Here is a 20,470-nt window from a genome sequence, read left to right as displayed (position 1 = left end):
CAATACCACTTATAATTGTTGTTGTTGTTGTTACGTGCCGTCGAGTCAGACCCAACTCATAGCGACCCCTCCTTGCGTTTCTGAAGCAGTATCACTATAGAAGTAGATTGCCCCATCTTCCTTCCGAGAAGTGGCTGTTGGGTTTGAACCACCAGCCTTCTGGTTAACAGTCAAGTACCTTTAGGTACTACGCTACCAGAGCTCCCTAAAATACTTGGGAATAAATCTTACCAGGGACACAAAACACCTGAACAAAGAAAACTACAAAACACTACTTCAGAAAACTGTAAGAGATCTACATGAATGGAAGAACATACCATGCTCATTGAACACTGTGAAAATGTCAACACTACCCAAAGTAAACTATATATTCAATGCAATCCCAATCCAGCCCCCATCAACATTCTTTAAGGATATGGAAAAACCAATCACTAACTTTACATGGAAAGGAAACAGACCTTAGATAAATAAAGCACTACTGAAGAAGAACAAAGTAGGTCTCACGCTCTTGGATCTCAAAACCTACATACAGCCATAGTAGTCAAAACACAGCTTGGTATTGGTACAATGACAGACAAAAGAACAGTGGAACAGAATTAAGAACCCAGAAATAGATCCATCAACCTATGGTCAGCTGATTTTTGACAAAGGGCAGAAAACCCATTAAATGGGGAAGAGAGGGTTTTTTTAACAAATGGCACTGGCAAAACTGGATGTTCATTTGCAGAAAAATAAAACAAGATCTGTACCTCACACCATACACAAAAATTAACTCCAGATGAATCAAAGACTTAAATGTGAAACCTAAAACTATAAAGTTCCTCAAGGAAAAAATAGGGGCAAATTTAGGGGCCCTAATTTATGGCATAAATAGACTGTCAAGAACAACCCAAAATGTACAAACAGCAAAAGATAAACTAGATGAATGGGACCTTCCAAAAAATTAAATTTTTATGTGCTTCCAAAGACTTCTCCAAAAGAATAAAACGAGAACCCACAGATTGGGAAAAAAAATACTCAGTAACAACCTATTTGACAAGGGACTTATCTCTAAAACTTATAGAAAACTCCAATACCTCAACAACAAAAAGACAAACAATTCAAAAATGGGCCGAAGACATGAAGAGACACTTCACCAAAGAGGACATTCAGTGGGCCAAGAAACACAAGAAGAGATGTTCACGATCATTAGCCATCAGAGAGATGCAAATCAAAACAAGAATGAGATATAATCTTGCCCCAGCGCTAGTAGCAAAGTTCAACAAAACAGAAAGTAACAAATGCTGATGAGGATGTGGAGAGACTAGGACTCTCATACATTGTTGATGGGACTATAAAATGATATAACCACTGCAGAAAGCAGTATGGCAATTCTTTAAAAAGTTAGAAATACTATTTGATCCACCATCCTATTACTTGGTATATATCTTAAAGAAGTGAGAGCCAGGACAAGAACAGATATATGCACACCCATGTTCACCACAGCACTATTTACAACAGCAAAAAGATGGAAACAACCTAGGTGACCAACAACAGAAGAATGGATAACCATACACACAATGAAATATTATGCAACCCTAAAGAATAAGGCACAATTTGCAAAGCACCACATAAAGTGGATGAACTTGGAGGACATTATGCTGAGTGAAATAAGTCAATCACAGAAGGACAAATACTGTATTAGTTCATTATTGTAAAAAGTCAAAGCAAGATTTATATATGGAAGGAAAATTTCTTTCCTGGTTATCAGGGGTGGGAGGGAGGAGAGGGAACACTGCAAAAATGAAAAATAAAATGCATCCAAAACCAAAGAAACCAAACTCACTGCCGTCAAGTCAATTTGACTCACAGCAACCCCTCTTTGGATTTCTGAGGCGGTATCTCTATGGAAGAAGATTGCCCAACCTTCCTTCCGAGGAGTGGCTGGTGGGTTTGAACCACCAGCCTTCTGGTTAGCAGTCAAATGCCTTAGGTACTATGGCACCAGAGCTTCTAAATCCATCCGGGGGGTGCTATTTTAGTGACATTTAGTATGCCATGTTTAACCATGATTGTTAATTAAGTTCTATTTCAACAGGGTTTCTTAACCTCTGTTATACTGACATTTGTGTTAGGTAATTCTTTGTTGTTGGGAAGATGTTTAGCAGCATCTCTGGCCTTTACTCACTAGATGAAGTATCATTCTCACAGTTTTAACAACCAAAAAATGTCTCCGGACATTGTCAAATGTCCCCTGGGAAGGCAAAATATGAACACCTCTCCCATCTCTGCTTAAAAAAAAATTTAAGAACTACTATCTTAAAGCCTTTGTGCTTTCTTTCTTCCTTTTATTACAGAGATAAAATAATCTGTATTAAAGATTAATACAGATTAATAAAAGAGCTCTGTAATAAAAGAGTTCTGTTCATAATAATCTTCTGTAATAAAACAGCTCTGTTCATAATAATCTTCTGTAATAAAAGAGCTCTGTTCATAATAATCTTCAATATTATAAGCCTTCTTGATCTGTTCAACATCTAACCCCTAATATTTTCACTTATCTTTTCCTTATAGAGCTAAATTTCAGTATTTGGAATACTGAATATATGGAATAAATATATGGAAATATTTCAGTATCTGGCATTCTCTTCAGGTTTGTAATTCAAATTTTTATTTTGAATTAACTGTACATTTACATACAGTTGTAAGAAATAACAGAGATCCTATGTACCCCTTACCCAGTTTCACTCAATGGTAGCATTAACAAAAGTATAATATCACAAACACGTACTGACACTGATACAATCCACAAATATTATTCAGATTTAACCAATTTTACTTATACTCAGTTGTGTTTGCATGTATTTAGATCAATGTAATTTTATCACATATGAAAGTTTATGCCTCCACAACCAAAATGAAAACACAGAGCAATCCCATCACCATAAGGATTCCACCTATTACAGTTTTATAACTACATGCCCCTCTTTTTTTGCTTTAAACTTTATTGTTGATGAGATTATACACAGCAAAACATACACCAATTTCAGTTTCTACAATTTATTGATACTGATTACATTCTTCAAATTTTGCAACCATCCTTAACTTCTTTTTCTGAGTTGTTCCTCCTTTACTAACATAAACTCATTGCCCCCCGCCCCAAGCCTATGAGTCCTATCTTTTGAGCTGCTATTGTCAATTTGATCCCATATAGAGCATAATGCTTAACATAGATCTTTCTTTCACTAGTTAAGCTAAACTACTGTTCAGTTTTCAGTTTAAAGATTAATTCAGGACAATAGTTTCAGGGGTTCATCAATCCTCCATGGCTCCAAAATGTCTAGAGTCCCCGAGAATTTGAAATTCTGTTCTGCATTTTACCTCTTGATCAGGATTCTTCTATGGAATCTTTGATCAAATGTTAATAGTAGACTTAGTGTAGAGGTGGACCACGTAGTTTTTATGGTCTCGTGGCAAAGGAGTCAGTTGTTCATAGAGGCAATTAGCCACACATTCCATATCCTCTTTCTAATTATTGGTTCTCCTCCTTCCTGTTATTCCAGGTGAATAGAGATCAATTGTACCATGAACGGTCATTTGCAAGTTTTTAAGACCCCCGCCACTATGCAATGAACTAGGAGGTAGAACAGAGATACTAAACATGTATTAGGTCAATTAACTGGGATCTCCCATGAAACCATGATCCTAAATCTCCAAACCAAAGAACTTAATCCCATGAGGCATTTGATTGTACACAATCAGCCTCAGCAGCTATACCCACTTGTCCTTTTATAATCTTTTTCTATCCTCACATATCCCACACAAAAATTACATTCTTTTTTTTTCCTATATTTCCTATTATATATAAATAAACCTTACACGTACCCTCATGAACCTTATAACTACTTGACAAGATTGTAACTTCAAAATTTAAGAACATACACGCCTTGGAGAGAATAATCATGGGAGAAAGAAGGGCTGCTTACGCACAGGGAGACAGCTCAGGGGGCAGGAGAGTATGCAGGGATGGACACTGGGAAGAGGTAATTATGGGGAGGAAGTGGGAGGGGGGCTGTTGCATGGTGGTAAACTGTGGTCAATGACATGAGACAAAGTATATGTGAACTGCTGTATGGAAAGTGAATTTGCTCTGTAAATCTTCACCCAAATCACAATTAAAAAAATTTAAGAACATTTTCTAAATGTATGAAAACAGATACTAAAGAAAAGTTAGCAGCTGAGCATATTAACCCTTAGCAGCACCCAGGGACTCCAAATTTAGTCACAAAAAAGCTAAGTCAAATATTCTTAAATTATGTTCAGAAATACAGTAAAACATGCTGACCTTACACTGCACCCAAGGTATAACACATTTTACCTGGTCTGTAACAACTTACCTGCAATTTCACTGGTGAAGGACGATGTCTCTTTTTAACTTCCATCCAAGACTCTGAGTCCAAATCAGGCAAACTGGCAGACAAAACCCTAGATATTGCTTGAAGAGTACTTGTTTCTGTATTTTTCTTTGAACCCAGTAGACTTCCAATTCTTGGAGAGTTTGGAGCAGACTCTAAAATTTTAAATTAGTTCTACAGTTAAAATACTGACTTGTATTATAAAATAGATTTCCTTTTTTTAAGTTGGGCTTGATCATTTTTTTCTCACAAAAACATGACAAACCAATGGGTCAATGATAACCTTTCCAGTGATTTTCAAACATGAAGAGCTTGTAAGATCTTCTGAAGGTGAAGCCACTGAATTAAAAGGAGTATCACCAAATTCACTCAGACCTCTCAAGAATATCAGAGTGGGTTAGTAACTAATTATGACAGTACATATATTTTGGAGTCAAGTTCTCGTTGACATCTTGGATTAAAATTATGAATTACAATGAAATGATGGAATCTCAAATGCTATTATGTCAGTTAATTTAAATGCTTATTTTATTCAATGTGAAATTAGTCCCTCATTGTCCCAATAGGATATAAACTAAGGCAGCATTACTCACACTTTTCACATTTCCTTTGCTTAACAAAATTTGACATAAATATAATAAATGTAGTATTTCCACTTCCTACCTTGTCTCACACTGGATACTGTAAGGAATAGAATGTCACATTATTAAAGTGTACAGCCCTAGCAATAACACTGATGAACTACTGGAATTTAAAAGGCCTTTCTCCATACCATGACAGAAGTCTGTCAATTTGCTTTCTTTTAATCAAAATCTTTATATACTATATAAATAAAACCGAAATAATTTTCTTCATATGTATATTTTCAAAAGGCAAAGAATATTTTGACCAGATATATTTTAAATTTTATGTTGATCTTCCAGCCTGAAGATGCAACATGGACTTAACTTTGAATAAAAATGTTTTAGAAACAAATCATACTATAGGATTTTTAGAAATAATTCATATTATAGGATTCTAAGGAGCTCTGTTAGCATAGTGCCTAAGCATTTGACTGCTAACCACAAGGCCGGTGGTTCAAACGTACAGCCACTCCTCAGAAGGAAAGTTAGGCAATCTACTTCCACAGTGTTACTGCCTTGGAAACCCAAGGAGGGGTCGCTATGAGTCGGGTTTATAACATCTTCTCCTGATAATGAAGTCAATTCCCGGAAAGTACTGCAAAGATGTCACATGCAAAAAACTAAAATAAATTAGCACTAGCAGTCTTTTTATTTACTAAATGAAAATGCAAAGATGTATTCCCAGAATTTGGGTTTTATTCCAAGATTTTACTTTCATCCACTATATGCTAATATAAGATGGATCTCCCCCCATGGACCTTCTATCAGTTTCAGGACTCAACAATTAGATTTGTGTCTAAAAATTTACTGTATCATTTTAAAAAGAGGTATTTGTTGATATAAAGTTCTAGAAGTGTGCTTTCCAACACAATAGTAGCCCTTGAAATGTGGTTGGTTCGGTGATGTGTAAAAAATATTCCTGATTACAAAAAAAGTCAACTATGTCAAATTTTATAATGATTATTGTACTATAATGATATTTTGTCACACTGAATTTAAACTTATTACTAAAATAAATTTTATGTTTTGTACTTATTAAGACTACTAGAATTTGTTAAATTCCATATGCAGATGAGTTACTCTTTTACCATGATGTTATTTTATTTTACTATAATCAAAACACTTTTACTCAGAAAACATGACATTAAATAGCTCTTTCAAAGACTTTGGCTAAGAAAATAAAATTTAGAACAGTTTTAGAATAATTAAGATTTTTTAAAAATGTTCAACTTATAATAATTAAGCAATATGTATGCTCTGAGGGGTGGTTCTGTGTTTTCTTTTACAATGAAAGAAATTTTTTCAAACTACATTGTTAAAGCTTAAGCATAATGGTAAACCCCTAACTTTCCATGGCAAAATGAGCTCAAATAGGATGACTTGGATTATTGTGACATTAAGCTTATTTACAGACAAAAAATTATTTAGAAACATACTTTAACACTTGTTACAATTTGTGAAAATATAACTGAAAATATTTATCTTCACTGCTTTTATGCATTAAAATTGTAATTTGGTTCTCCAAAGATAAATCACCACATATAGTCCATATCATCTATTTGGTATGACTTTTTTTCTTTAATCCACCCTAGAGGAATCACAGTTCTGGGTAATTACACAGGTTTCTTTAAAAAAAAATATGTATCTTACATGTGGCACTTTCAAGAGTACTTCTACATATTTCAAAGGAAATCCTAGTATTCGATGATTAGGGATTCTCACAAACATTAGAAACAAAAACAAAAACAAACCTGTAAGATTGCCAGGTACCCGATCTCTCAATTTTTGTAAATGAAATCCTTTTTATTTAATTAGTATTGATATTACAATGCTATGTGCACAGCAATGCAAAACCTAAATTTCAAAAGTAACATCTTTACTATTTATCCTCATCAAGTTTTTCTATGGCATTAGGGCCCTCTGCTCAGTCCAAAGGTTTAACCTATGTTAGACAATTCAACACCCATTTAGAAGAAAATAGACTATTTATTTCTCTGATGAAACCAAAACCAAACACTGCTATTGAGTCGATTCCAACTCATAGCGATCCCTCCTTGGGTTTCTGAGGCGGTACCTCTACAGAAGTACATTGTCCAGTCTGCCTTTTCAAGGAGTGTCTGGTGGGTTTGAACCACCAGCCTTCTGGTTAGCAGTCAAATGCCTTAGGCACTACAACCAAAATATTAGGAGTATTTTACCATGCAAACCCCCTTCAGTATTTGTTTTTAAAAATTTGAGTCTTCTAATTTAAGATAAAAGGGGTACAGATAAAAGTTTCCTTACTTTTCTCTACCCATAAGTTCATGTAAAGATAGTCTGGTCTGCCTATCCCTTATTTTCTTTTCAAATTTTTGATGACTCTTCACTGGATTTAGTAGTTTCTTATAAAAATATTGGCTTGTTTCTGCCAATATGTATATGCATGCATTTGAGCATATATTAAAAACAAAAAGGAAAAGGCATTATGATATTCTTTTAATAATTTTATTAACAATGCATAAATGGTTAATGCACAGGTATCATCAACCTGACTGAACTAACTTAGCTATCTTGTGGAAAAAGAATTTTCCATTTTATCTAATTTACCAAATGCCTGTTCATAAGCAAGTTAAAAATGTCATCTTGGACCCAAGTTTACACAATAAATAAATCTCACTTGTATAATCAGCCATTGTACACTTAAAAAAAAAAAAAAGAAACACATTAGTTTTCAGCAATTTTTAAAACACCTGCCTAAGTTGCCTGCTAGGATTGGAAGCACAGATGACTAACAAAGAAAAAGGAGATTAAAAAATCTTTTGAAACTGTCTATCATTAATGCTTTATTGATGGTCAGACTCCTAAACTGATATAATAAAAATACATTGGACAAACAAAGAAAAATGTACTCTTGCTCATTTCTTAAGTTTCTTGTCCCTTAATATGCACATTTAATAATTATTACAGTCCACATGAAATATCATGACAATGTGCGTTACGCAATATATACTATATTGAAGGACAAATCAAACAACAAAAGACCTAATAATCAAGGAAATGCCATTCAAGTCTATTTCTGTATTACTGATGTACACAACTCTGGAAGGAAAAGACAAAATCTTGTAATATTTCCAGTATTATAATAATTAACTTTCCCACCATGAATGAAAGTTAGCCCATGCAGCCCAGGCCAATTACATACAAATGGGCAGCTCCTATAAAAACAATAGCAGTCCTCTGGTCTGTCTGTCATCATCATCACAACCGTAGTTATCTCCACTGTAGTGCAGGCCCAACCTCCTTCCCAAGGAGCTGGAGTAGACATTCTCCCACAGAAGACAGTCCTGGTGGCTTTCATTTCTGCAGCATGACTTCTTCCAATATTTTTATTGACATTTCAGTGATTCACCTATTCCACTGCATATTCCGATCAAGTGACATCCAAGAGCATCAGTAGATCATCACCCTGACTGAAAAAAGTTTAAGCACACATATTTTTTTTCCCAAGAGGGAATGTCTTAAAAATGATCCAGGAAAAAAAAAAATCTTAACATTAAAGCAGATTCTGGAAATTCTAAACAAAAGCATTTTTTTAATCCATAATTATAGTAATTTTTTAAGAGAACCCCAATTCTCTTTTAGACTGTAGGTAACCCATCTTTTCAAAACAAGGCTGAGATACATTAGTAACAAAATTAAAGGAAGTCTATCCCATTCCTGAGTATAAGACTTTTGTTTTAAGCATAAACATCTACCAATCTTACAAGCAGACTGGTACAATATGTCCAATTATTTAATAAAATTAAAAGGAAATGGTTAGAAAAAGTACACAAATAATTTAAGAACAATAAATAAAACAGAGCATCATCTATAATTCTTAGCTCTATATTTAACTTATAGCTCTGTGTAAGAAGCAACATGAATAGAATTTAGAGCATGAAAAGTCACTTAGGAAACTTTACTCTCCCTACTCAATCCAAGTGAACTAAAAAAAGATATGTAAATTGGAGCAAATAGCATTGCCAACTGTTACAATGGTTGCTTAGAAGAAAGAAAAGCTGTTACCTGTATGTGAGCCAAAGGCTTGGCCTGGTACAAACTCCGGGCAATCAATCAATTGAGAGAAGTCTGTCTGTGGCACACTACGTGGAGGAGGACCAGGAATTGGCCATTTTTCTGGCTCTACCTTTTTTCTCATCTTCTCATCCACAATTTCCACTTCTGTGCTATCTTTCAATGCCTAATAAATAGGAATTTTTGAGCTACGAAAGAACTTAAAATCTTCCATTGCTAATATTCTCTACTTTGAAATACATTAGTCATTTAAAGATTACTGTATCACAAGAAGGAGCTCTGGTAGCATAGTGACTAAGGCATCTAACTGCTAGCCATAAACAGTAAGTGGTTTAAACCCACCAGCCACTCCTCAGAAGGAAAGTTGGACAATCTACTCCCGTAGTGATACCTCCTTGGAAACCCAATGAGGGGTAGCTATGAGCCACATCCGACTTGACAGCAGTGAGTTTTGTTTTGTTTTGTTTTGGTATCACAAGAAGCAAACTACTTTTCCTTTCAATTAAATTTTACTGCCAGTAGTTAAAACATTCATCTGCTAATCAAAAAGTTGGTGGTTTAAATCCACCAGGCATTCCACAGGAGAAAAATGACGCACTCTTCTGTAAAGATTTATAGCCTTGGAAACCCTATGGGGCAATTCTACTTTGCCTTATCACGTTGCTATGAGTCAGAATCGACTTGATGGCAAAAAGTGGGTCATTTTTATTCTTCATTTTCATATTTCCTTCTCTTTTCCCTTATAATAAGCACTAAAGAAAATTCAGGCATTTTACTGCACTAATAATCACTATTTATTGAGTGAGAATTACACACACACACACACACACAATTCTTCTCGATAACTTGTAAAGTAAGTGTTACCTTCAATTCATAGATGAGAAAACTAAGGTTAAAAAAATAACGTGACAAAGATCACAGATCTAATAAATATGAGGCAGCATCAAGACTCAAAATCATGATCTGTCTACCACTAAAACTGTCAGCCATTAAGCTATAGTGCCTCTCACAAATAACTGTGATGTAACTCAAGGATAAAATAAAACCAGAATTTCTTCAAAATAAAAATTAAAGCCTTATCTGAATTCTAACTAAAATTCAAGGGTTCTCTCACCTTTTAAGAATTAAATAAGAATAAATGCAAAATGTGTAACATAAAACTCTTAACATACACCATTATTAACTTTTAAAAATTAAAATCATTATGTTTTAATTCAAGGAGCCCTGGTGGCTCAGTGGTTAAGGCTGCTAACCAAAAGGTTGGCAGTTCAAATCTACCAGCTGCTCTACGAGAAAGATGAGGCAGTCTGATCCTATTAAGATTTATAGCCTAGGAAATACAATGTGGCAGCTTTCTTCTGTTCTATAGGGTTGCTATGAGCCAGAATCAAGTCAATGGCAGTGAGTATATTTTAATTCAAGAACACACTACGTGTTACTTTAAGAACTTCACATTTGTATGCCCTTAATATTAGTATAGTACTTAACTCTCAACTTATATTTTCTATTAGACATGACTTTGAAACGGATTAAAATTTATTCAAAAACAAACTCCTTTCATGAGAATCAGGATCTTCACCGCAAGAAAAGGAATCTGAAATATAGGACAGAGGAAGATAAGAAAGAATATTATGTCATTAGCTTAGAAATGATGACATCTGTTTGTGTGTTTGTTTTCCAAACACATATTTTCTACTTTTGTCCACTGAAGGACCAGTAAGCAATAATACCCCAGTAGTTAAGAGTACACTTAGCATCCAGATCTTGCTATCTAACATTCCCTACTGAAAAGAAAAGTCCCTTGTAGAAAGGGTATATTAAAGAGCTAAAGCAGGAAAAGCACAAGATGAAGTTGATGAGTATCTTGTGACAGAAAACATAGATACAAACCAAAATACAAGCACTGGCTAGAAAGAGGTTCCACCTACCAAATTTGAGTTTGAGCATCAAATATAATTATGGTAAAGGATTATAATACACCAAATTTAAAAGGGGGAAGGAAGAACTGAGGAAAGGGAAACTTGTTCTTTATAAAAGAGTGCCAGCTAATAAATGTAAAAGTAATAAAACAATGAGAAAATCCTCCACTTATGCAACCACCAATTCAGTAATTCAATTAGGTTAGGATTATCAATGACTTAATACCAATAGGGAAGGGTGGTGAAGAACAGGATATTCATCACAGAGCTTTATAAAATATTACCTGTAAGTATATGCATTTTAAAGGAGAAAAGTATTTTACAATAGAGAAATCTGGAAGACATGATCATAAGAAATAAGCAAATTTAGGATTAACAATGGGACAAATCTGGCTACTCAGCAAGATGCAATGGGAAATATATACCACCCACACGGTATTCTTGCCAAATCCAGATAAGGAAACTAGCCTAGACTCTACAAAAACATCAATGAAAAAGAGAAGTGGAATGCAGTGAGAAGTTTGCTGTTCTAAAGACAATTCAAGAAACATTCTGAGTATTTAAAAAAAATACCTTACAGGATATTACGTCCCAGTGATTCCACTCTTAAGTCACAGTAACCGTCAACAGTAAAATAAAAAATATAAACTGCATTACATTCAACACAATGCAATAAACCAAAAAACCAAACTCACTGCCGTCAAGTCAGATCCAACTCATAGCGACCCCCCCCTTGGATTTCCAAGGTGGTATTCACTACAGAAGTAGATTGACTAATCTTCCTTCCTAAGAGAGGCTGGTGGGTTTGAACCGCCAGCCTTCTGGTTAGCAGTCAAATGCCTGAGGCACTAAGCCACCAGAGCTCCTACTACGCCACCAGGGCACAATGCAATGCTACTCACCAAAAAAGGAAGGAACTATTGATTCATACAAAAACAAGAATGAGCCTCAAATGAGTTGAACATTTACCTCAGGTAGATACACTCCTTGGAGAGAACAATCATGGGAGAAAGAAGGGCTGCTTATGCACAGGGAGACAGCTCAGGGGGCAGGAGTGCATGGAAGGATGGACACTGGGAAGAGGTAACTATGGGGAGGAAGCGGGAGGGGAGCTGTTGCATTGTGGTAAACTGTGGTCAATATCATGAGACAGTGTATGTGAACTGCTGCATAGAAAGTGAATTTGCTCTGTAAATTTTCACCCAAATCACACTAAAAAGAAAAAAAAAAGAATGAGCCTCAAAAACAAAAGATCAGAGACAGAAGAATTACATTTACACAAAAGCCAAGAAAAGACTACTTAAGAAGAACAACAAAGTGGGAAGTCTCACACTTCCTGATAAAACCTACTATACAGTCACAATAGTCAAATCAATCTAGTATTGGTACAATGACTGACACACAGACCAGTGGAACAGAATTGAGAGCCCAGAAATAGATCCATCTATCTATGGACAAGTAATCTTTGCAAAGGCCAAAATGTATTACATGGATAAGAGACAGTCTCTTTAACAAATAGTGCTAGCACAACTGGATACCCATCTGCAGAAAAATAAAACAAGATCCATACCTCATAGCATGCACAAAAACGAACTCAAGATGGATCAAAGACCTAAATGTAAAACCTAAAATTATAAAGTTCATCAAAGACAAAATAGAGGCAAATGGAGGGGTCCTTATTTATGGCATAGACGCTACCAAACATAACCAAAGATGCACACACAAAAAAGATAAGCGAGATACTAATTAAAACAACAGAGGTACTGTCTCACCCCAGCAATATTACCAAAGTTCAAGAAGACAGGACACAACAAATGCTGGCAAGGATGTGGAGAGATTGGAACTTTCATACACTGCTCATGAGACCATAAAATGGTACAACCACTGTGGAAAATAGTATGGTGCTTCATTAAAAAGTTGGAAATAGACCATTTGACCCAGCAATCCCACTACTAGGTATCCTAAAGAAATGAGAACTGGGACACAAATAGCTATATGCACACCCATGTTAATTGTAGCATCATAATAGCAAAGAGAGGGAAACAACTTAAGTGTCCATCAACAGATGAATAGATAACCAAACTATGATATATACACATGATAGAATACTATGCAATATTGAAGAATAACGAAGAACCCATGAAACAACTCGTAACATGCATGAACTTGGTGGACATTATGCTGAGTCAACAAAGCCAATCCACAGAAGGACAAATACTGTATGAGTCCACTATTATAAAAAGTCAAGGAAAGGACTACACACACAATGAAACTTTCTTTGTTGGTTACCATGGATGGGAGGAGAGAAGACAGAAAATGCTAGCTAGGTAAGAGACACATACTGATCTGGGTGAAGGGAAAGGCAATATACCAAAAGTAGGTGACCAGAACAGTATCACTAAGGAAAAGGAGGACACAGAAAGGTACACAAAAGGTACAGGAAACAAAACTAAAAAAGAAAGAAAAAAAAAAAACCCACTGCTATCAAGTCCATTTCGACTCATAGTGACCCCCATTGAGTTTCCAAGGCTGTATATCTTTACAGAAGTAGATTGCCTCATCTTCCTATCATGGAACAGCTGGTGGGTCTGAAATGCCAGCCTTCTGGTTAGCAGCCAAATGTCTTACATACACAATACTGCATTATCAGTAATAACAAACATTAATGTATGGACGGATAAATAGGTAGACAAGCAAGATCAAATATGGGTAGGTGAACAGGAATATACCCATGACCATATATAGGTCTGCCAGATATGTGTGTGTGTGTGCATATGTATACACACACACACATATATAAATACATAAAATATATATGTATATATATATACACATACACATATATATATATATATAAACATTAAAGCGAATGGGGACAAACTTACAACTTCTAAGCCACGACCAAAAACCCTGAGGGAGTTGCTGGGCCTGCAGGCTTGTGACCACAGTCACAAGAGACATCAAATTCAATTGGCAAAACACACTACACAAAAACATTCTACATTCTATTTTGGTGAGTGGTAACTGGGCTCTTAAAAGCTTGTTAGCAGCCATCTTAAATGCAACTACTGCTCTCTCTTCATCCAGAACAAAGAAGAGTGAACAAAATCAAACATGCCTGGAAGCAATTAATCCAAGGGACAAACGGATCATGGGAATCTCAGCCTCCTTGACCCTGAGACCAGAAGAACTAGATGGTACCCAGCTACTACTGCAAACCACTTGGAAAGGGATAAAAGTTAGAGATCCGGGATAGAGTGGGAGCAAAATGTAGAACAAAACTCAAAATCCTAACCAAAACCAGACTTACTGGTCAGACAGAGACTGGTGAAACCCCCAAGATTATGGTCCCTAGTCACCCACACCTGAACTGAATTAATTCCCATGGCTTAACTTTCAGCCAAACAACAGACAGCCCTATGGGGCAAACAATTACACCAGTGATGTGTACTCCTTAGAACAATCAACCATGGGATACCAGAAAGGTAGCATTTGTGCAGGGAAAACACACGGAAGGTAGAAATGCATAGGAAAGAAGGACACAGGGAAAAGGTAACCACAGAGAGGAAAAGGGAAGAGACCTGCTACATTGGAAGGACTGCAATCAATATCACAAAACAAAATGTGTAAGAACTATTAAATGAAAAATGAATTCTGCTCTATAAAATTTCACCCAACTCACAAAAAAAAGTATAAAAATTTTTTAACAAATTATGTTCCAGTGTTCTACTCTTAAGTCATAGTAACCATCAACAGGAGAAAAGATAAACTGCAAAAGAGGAAGGAACTAATCATTTGTACAAGAACATGAATGAACCTCAGAAACAAAAGGTCAGAGCTGAAGAACTGCACTTACACAAACACCAAGAAGAGACTACACTAATAGACGGTAATAGAAATTAGAAAAGTAGTTGAGGATGGTGTGTGGGATGTCTAGAAAAGGCTACAAAAAAGCACCTGGAGTAACGTAAATATTCTGTATGCTTCTTGGGATATTCTTATACAATTTTCAAAACTCATCAAACAGAGTACCATACATAAGATCTCTGTATTTTACTGCATGTTGTTTATACCTAATTTTGAAATAAATGAATAAACTCTGACACTTTCTTATGGCTTTGAACTCTCTCAAAATGATCTAAAATAAGTCAAAATCTCAATAGTGGTGACTTTAACTGGTTAAATATTTTACAAAAATGTTTATTGGTATTGATAAAACCTAAGCATGTGTATATCCTGTTATACATCAAGTTCACAGAAAATAATTAATCATTACGTCAACCAAGAAATATATACAAATGTTCCACAGCAATATTACAGACCTGAGCTGGAAAAAAACATAAATGTCTATCAACAGGAGTATGGAAAACAGTATTATATTCATATAATGGAATACCACCCCCAGAAATGGAAAATCCACAATTGCTACACACCAACATTATTTCACAGAAATAATGAGCAAAAGAAGGCAGATATAAAAGAATACATCATGTATAATTCCATTTATGTGAAATTCATAAACAGGTGACAGACATCTGAAAAGCTATTACCTTTGTAAAGGGGTAGTGATATTGACTAAGAAGGGGCATAAGGGAGCTTGCTGAGGAGTTGAAAATGTTCTGTATCATAATCTGGGTAGCAGTTACACAGGTGTATACATGAGGAAAAATCAATCAATCTATAACCTTATGGTTTATAACCTAATACACAAATTACGACTCAAAAAAATTTTTAAAAATGACAGAAAATTTGTTGGGGAGAGTGGGACTCAAAAATGCTTTATGTACACCTAATGAAGGATCTCCCTAAATGTGGTGTTTTTTTTTTAATTAAAAAAAACAAGGGGCAGAACAGTTTTTATGTAGTACAGTAATAGACTTTGTATAAGTGGGGAAAAAATTTGATCATATAAACATGAACTGTCTCAGAAAGTCTCTATAAGAAATGAATAACACTGATTGCTTCCAAAAAGGGTAGCTGGTTCACTGTTGGTGATAGAAAGGAAATTTTTCACTACATATACTATAAATTTTGAATCATGTGGAATTAATTCCCTATTGAAAAAAAGAATAAATCTAAAAAGAAAATAAAGAGAACAAGAAGCATAACTGTCATGATTTAAGACTTGGAAAGATTATACAGAAAATACTATACCACACACTAAATTATGTGAAATACCCAGACAAAGCAGAGTTAAGATGTACTCTTATTAAAACCAAGTCTTACCGGAAGCTAGATTAATGAATATAGAACCAGAATGGAAAGAATGAGAATGTTCATACATCGTAAAGAATGCAACTGATGTTACCAAACAATTTAAGTAGAAATTGTTGACTGGGAACTGAACTGCTATATAAGCCTTCACTAAAACATATTATGGAGAGAAAAAAAAAAAAAAATCTTGCTTATCCTGAACTATCTGAACTAAAGAATGAGCGACTGTATATAGTTACTATTTCTGGGTACCTGAGGCTTTACCTGACTTGGTATCAATATTAGTCCTTTTGTCAATGACTTAATGACAGACTCATTATTATGATTATCAGTGCTACAATATACAGATGTTGTATCGCCTGTGGCCGGGCTGTAAGGAGAAAGACTTGTATGTACAAAGACCCAGAGATACGAAAGAACAGCACATATTTTGAGTTATCACTGTAAAAAACCTTAACTATCACGTGCCCTATTTTAAAAATGAAAAAAAAACAAGTATGAACTTAGTTTGACTTACACAAGTGGTAAGCTACAGAGCCAGGAGCAACTGAATCTAACAAAAGGACACAAATGTCAGTTATGGGGTAAGAATCAAGAATACAATAAGATGAAAATGAATGGGAGGGAAGGAAACATTCAAGAATTTTGGCTGTAAAGGAGGCACACTCAACCAGGACAGACGTGAGAATCAGCTGCAGTATTTTGCACCTCTTGATAGTTTTTTCAAAAATGAAAAGACCTGAGCATATTCAAATACACTGAGAAACTGACAGAAAACAAATGAACAAGCAGAAAAGAAGTCATTGGTAAAACTAATCCTTGAAGACTAACAGTAACAGCAATACTTACTTAGAATTACTGAACTACTCAGCTGCTGACCAAAAGGTCAATGATTGGAACCCACCAGCCACTCATCAGGAAAAGATGTAAAAGTTCTATTCTGTCCTTAAGGCCACTATGAGTTGGAATTGCAACAGATTCTACATGCCAGATATTGTCATGAACGCATTCCACCTTCACGACAACCCTATGAAATAAGTATCATTGTTAAAATCCTTATTTTACAGAAGTCTTGGGATACTGTCCAAACTCCCAGAGCTTTAGGGATGTATATGCAGGCTTCTCAAGCCTATGCTCTTAATCACTGTGTTTTTATACTGCAAAGCCTAATGAAGTCTTACCCTTTTGGCAGAAAAGGGACACCTTTCCCACTATTACAAATGGCAGGTGCATAATGAAAGTTAATTCAGGTTAATGCTATTTTAAATTGCTATGCTTACATGTTTCTGCTTTATACTGGTGGTTATTTCTTACTGTATGTCTTGGCTACCTCTGTGCTGCTCTAACAAAAAATGTACCACAAATGGGATAGCTTGAACAAACAGGAGTTTATTCTCACAGTTTGGAGGTTTTAAATCCAAGTTCAAAGTGCCAGGTTCTAGGGGCTGGGTGAAAAGCCCTCGGCCTTGGGCTTCAACTCTGCCTCCTGCTCCCGGCTAGAATAGGAAGAGGTTAGAGGCTTTTCTTCACTCAGATTGCTGCTGGCTGCTGAGATTAACAAGCCAAAGGTGACAAGTAAAAAGGCACAGTCCCGATGTTACCAAACCACACAACAAGCCATTAATTAAAGTCTACTAAAGTCCCGGGGCTCTGGTAGCATAGTGGCTAAGGCACTTGACTGCTAACCAGAAAGCTGGCGGTTCAAACCCACCAGCCACTCCTCGGAAGGAAGATGGGGCAATCTACTTCCGTAGTGATACTGCCTCGGAAACCCAAGGAGGGGTCGCTATGAGTTGGGTCCGACTCGACAGCACACAACAACAACAACAACAAAGTCCCAAGGTTGGCAGAGCATGGTAGGCTGCTGAACAATGACATGGCTACATGCGTTCAAGCGTGCCATAAGCTAGAGACCATTCTCAAAGCTGCTTCTTACATACGGGAAGCAGACCACATCCCTAAGGCAGCTACTCAGCTGCTCACAGTAGATACCATCAGGGAGTTGATTACTAGCCTCATCATGGGGAATATTACACTCAGCTACCCAGCCACTCAACCAGGCCAAAATCAAGTTGACATACAACTTGACTACCACACTGTGCCACCAGCTACTAGACCAATAATGCTAACTATAATAGCAACCACAAAACTTCCTTTTATGTATTACTTCTGTATTGCTATAGGTTTGGGAAATGTCATGGAAAATGACAGTTGAGTTGGACCTTTGCAATAGAACAGACAATGGCAGTAGTTAATAAGCTCATTTTACTATGAATCACAATCCTATTTTGCTCAGATAAAAAAATTTGCAGGAAAAATTTGTTTCTTAAAAATACAGAACATAGAAACTTAAGTTATTTAAATAGTTATTATCTATTTAAAAATACATTATGGCATGTCTTAAAGTAGTATTTTCATAAACACAGAATCATTAATTACATACCAACAAATACCAAATGATTATTTTTGCGTTGTTTTAAAAAACTGGATTTTCTTCCACACACTTTTTAAAGCATGGAACACATACATATTCAAAATTTTTTGCTCTTCAAAGAGGGGCATATTTAATGAGAGCACAGAAAAATGATTCTGAGGTCCAAATATGGGGCAAGAAGAGTGACAGGGCTGAAGGAAGATTAAAAATGTTTTTAAAAGGAAGATGAAAACAGACTAGATTAATTTAAGTTTGGTACATTTAGCAAGGAAGTCACTGATATCCACAGATGAGTTAAGAGAAAATGAAAACATTGTTTATGGAACTAGGCTCTGGAGAAGACCTGGAAAAGAGCTTTGTTACATCAATCTTGGGTCATAGCCCAAGACAGGAAAGCATATTGGTCTGCACATGAAGCCTAAGATTTGTACTAGAAGCTCAGCAAGAAAGAATTTCTCTCAAAATCCTGAAGAAAGTGCTAACTGGTTCTGGGTAGAAGACAGACACTGACTGAACTTTTATTGAATTCTGAATTAAGAAAAAAAGTAGTTGAAGGTATTTTTGAAATGGAGAAAATTTTTAAAATGGCTCACATTACATTTGCAAAGATATTACTGAATCAGTGTTAACTTTTTCTGGGTGATACAGATACTGTGATTATGGAGAAAAATGTTCTTCTTCTTAGTCGCTGCACATGAATTATTTCAGGATAAAATGTCATGAGGTCTGCAAACAATTCAGGAGAAAGAAATCTCGCTGTATATGTATAGCTAAGCATGCAAAATGTTAACAAGTGGTGCATCTATGTAAAGGATATGTATATATGTATGGTCATTGCATTCTTTTACTACGTTTTCAACTTTTCTGTAGACTTGAATATTTTCTATATAAAAGATGCAGGAAAAAATTTATTAAAAAACAACAAAAAGAAGGAGCCTAGAAAGAAAATGGAAAAGGTAGCCAAAGAATGGGAAAAAATATATGTAAATTAAAAAGTATTTATATCTACAATAAATCTTACAATTCACATATAAGAATTAAAAAATGGAAAAATATTTGAACAGAGATTTCAACAAATAAGGTATACAAATGGCAACAGTAGTCATTGTTGTTAGGTGCCATTGAGTCGACTCCAACTAACAGTGACCCTATGTACAGCAGAACCAAATACTGCCAGGCCCTGTGCCATCCTCACGATCGTTGCTGTACCTGAACCCATCATTGCAGTCACTGTGTCAATCCATCATGTTGAGGGCCCTCCCCTTTTTCACTGACCTTCTACTTTACCAAGCATGATATCCTTCTCCAGGGAATGGTTTGTTCTGACAGCATGACCAAAGTATGAGAGATGGTGTTTGGCCATTATTGCTTTCAAGGATCTTTCTTCTCCCAAGACAGATTTGCAAGATGATACACTTCTTCCAAGACAGATTTGCTAGTTCTTTTAGCATTCCATGGTATTCTTAGCATTCCTCCCCAACACCAAAACTCAAAAGCATCAACTCTTGGGTTCCGGCAAGATGGCGGACTAGGCAGAAAAACTGCACAGACCCTCTTCAACAAAGAAAAGGGAAACCAGTTAACACAGACACAGAAGATAATCCTAGACCCCTGAGCCTTGAAGGGAAGGATATAGAAGTGGGCTAAAACCCAACTAGCAGAAGAATTTGCGTGAAAATACCAAAAAAGGAGACATACGGAGCTGCGGTCTGGCAGAGGTGGTGAGCGATTCTGACAGCACAGACAGCTTGCAGATTCCAGAGTGGTGGTAGGACTTAAGAATTAACCTAAAAATCACCCTGCTAGCCAGGGACTGCACGAAGGACTGTGCAT

At 35.8% G+C, this 20,470-nt stretch overlaps 1 protein-coding gene across 1 annotated transcript in view; it reads right to left on the bottom strand.

Moving 5' to 3' along the window:
- LARP1B (La ribonucleoprotein 1B) overlaps nucleotides 1–20,470 on the bottom strand; it is a 218,251-nt gene that overhangs the window by 143,179 nt on the left and 54,602 nt on the right. Inside the window, exons 8-9 of the mRNA XM_042782555.1 lie at nucleotides 9,062–9,236; nucleotides 4,377–4,549 (exon numbers count right to left, since the gene is read on the bottom strand). Of these exons, the coding sequence (XP_042638489.1) occupies nucleotides 4,377–4,549; nucleotides 9,062–9,236 (348 nt within the window). The remainder of the gene's footprint in view (nucleotides 1–4,376; nucleotides 4,550–9,061; nucleotides 9,237–20,470) is intronic.

The sequence above is a fragment of the Orycteropus afer genome, unplaced genomic scaffold, assembly GCF_000298275.1.
Source record: "Orycteropus afer afer isolate SDZICR_OR568_19922 unplaced genomic scaffold, OryAfe1.0 scaffold00367, whole genome shotgun sequence".
In the NCBI taxonomy this organism is placed as follows: Eukaryota; Metazoa; Chordata; class Mammalia; order Tubulidentata; family Orycteropodidae; genus Orycteropus; species Orycteropus afer.
The sequence above is the reverse complement of the archived record's forward strand: the minus strand, read 5'-3'. Positions and strand labels throughout refer to the sequence as shown.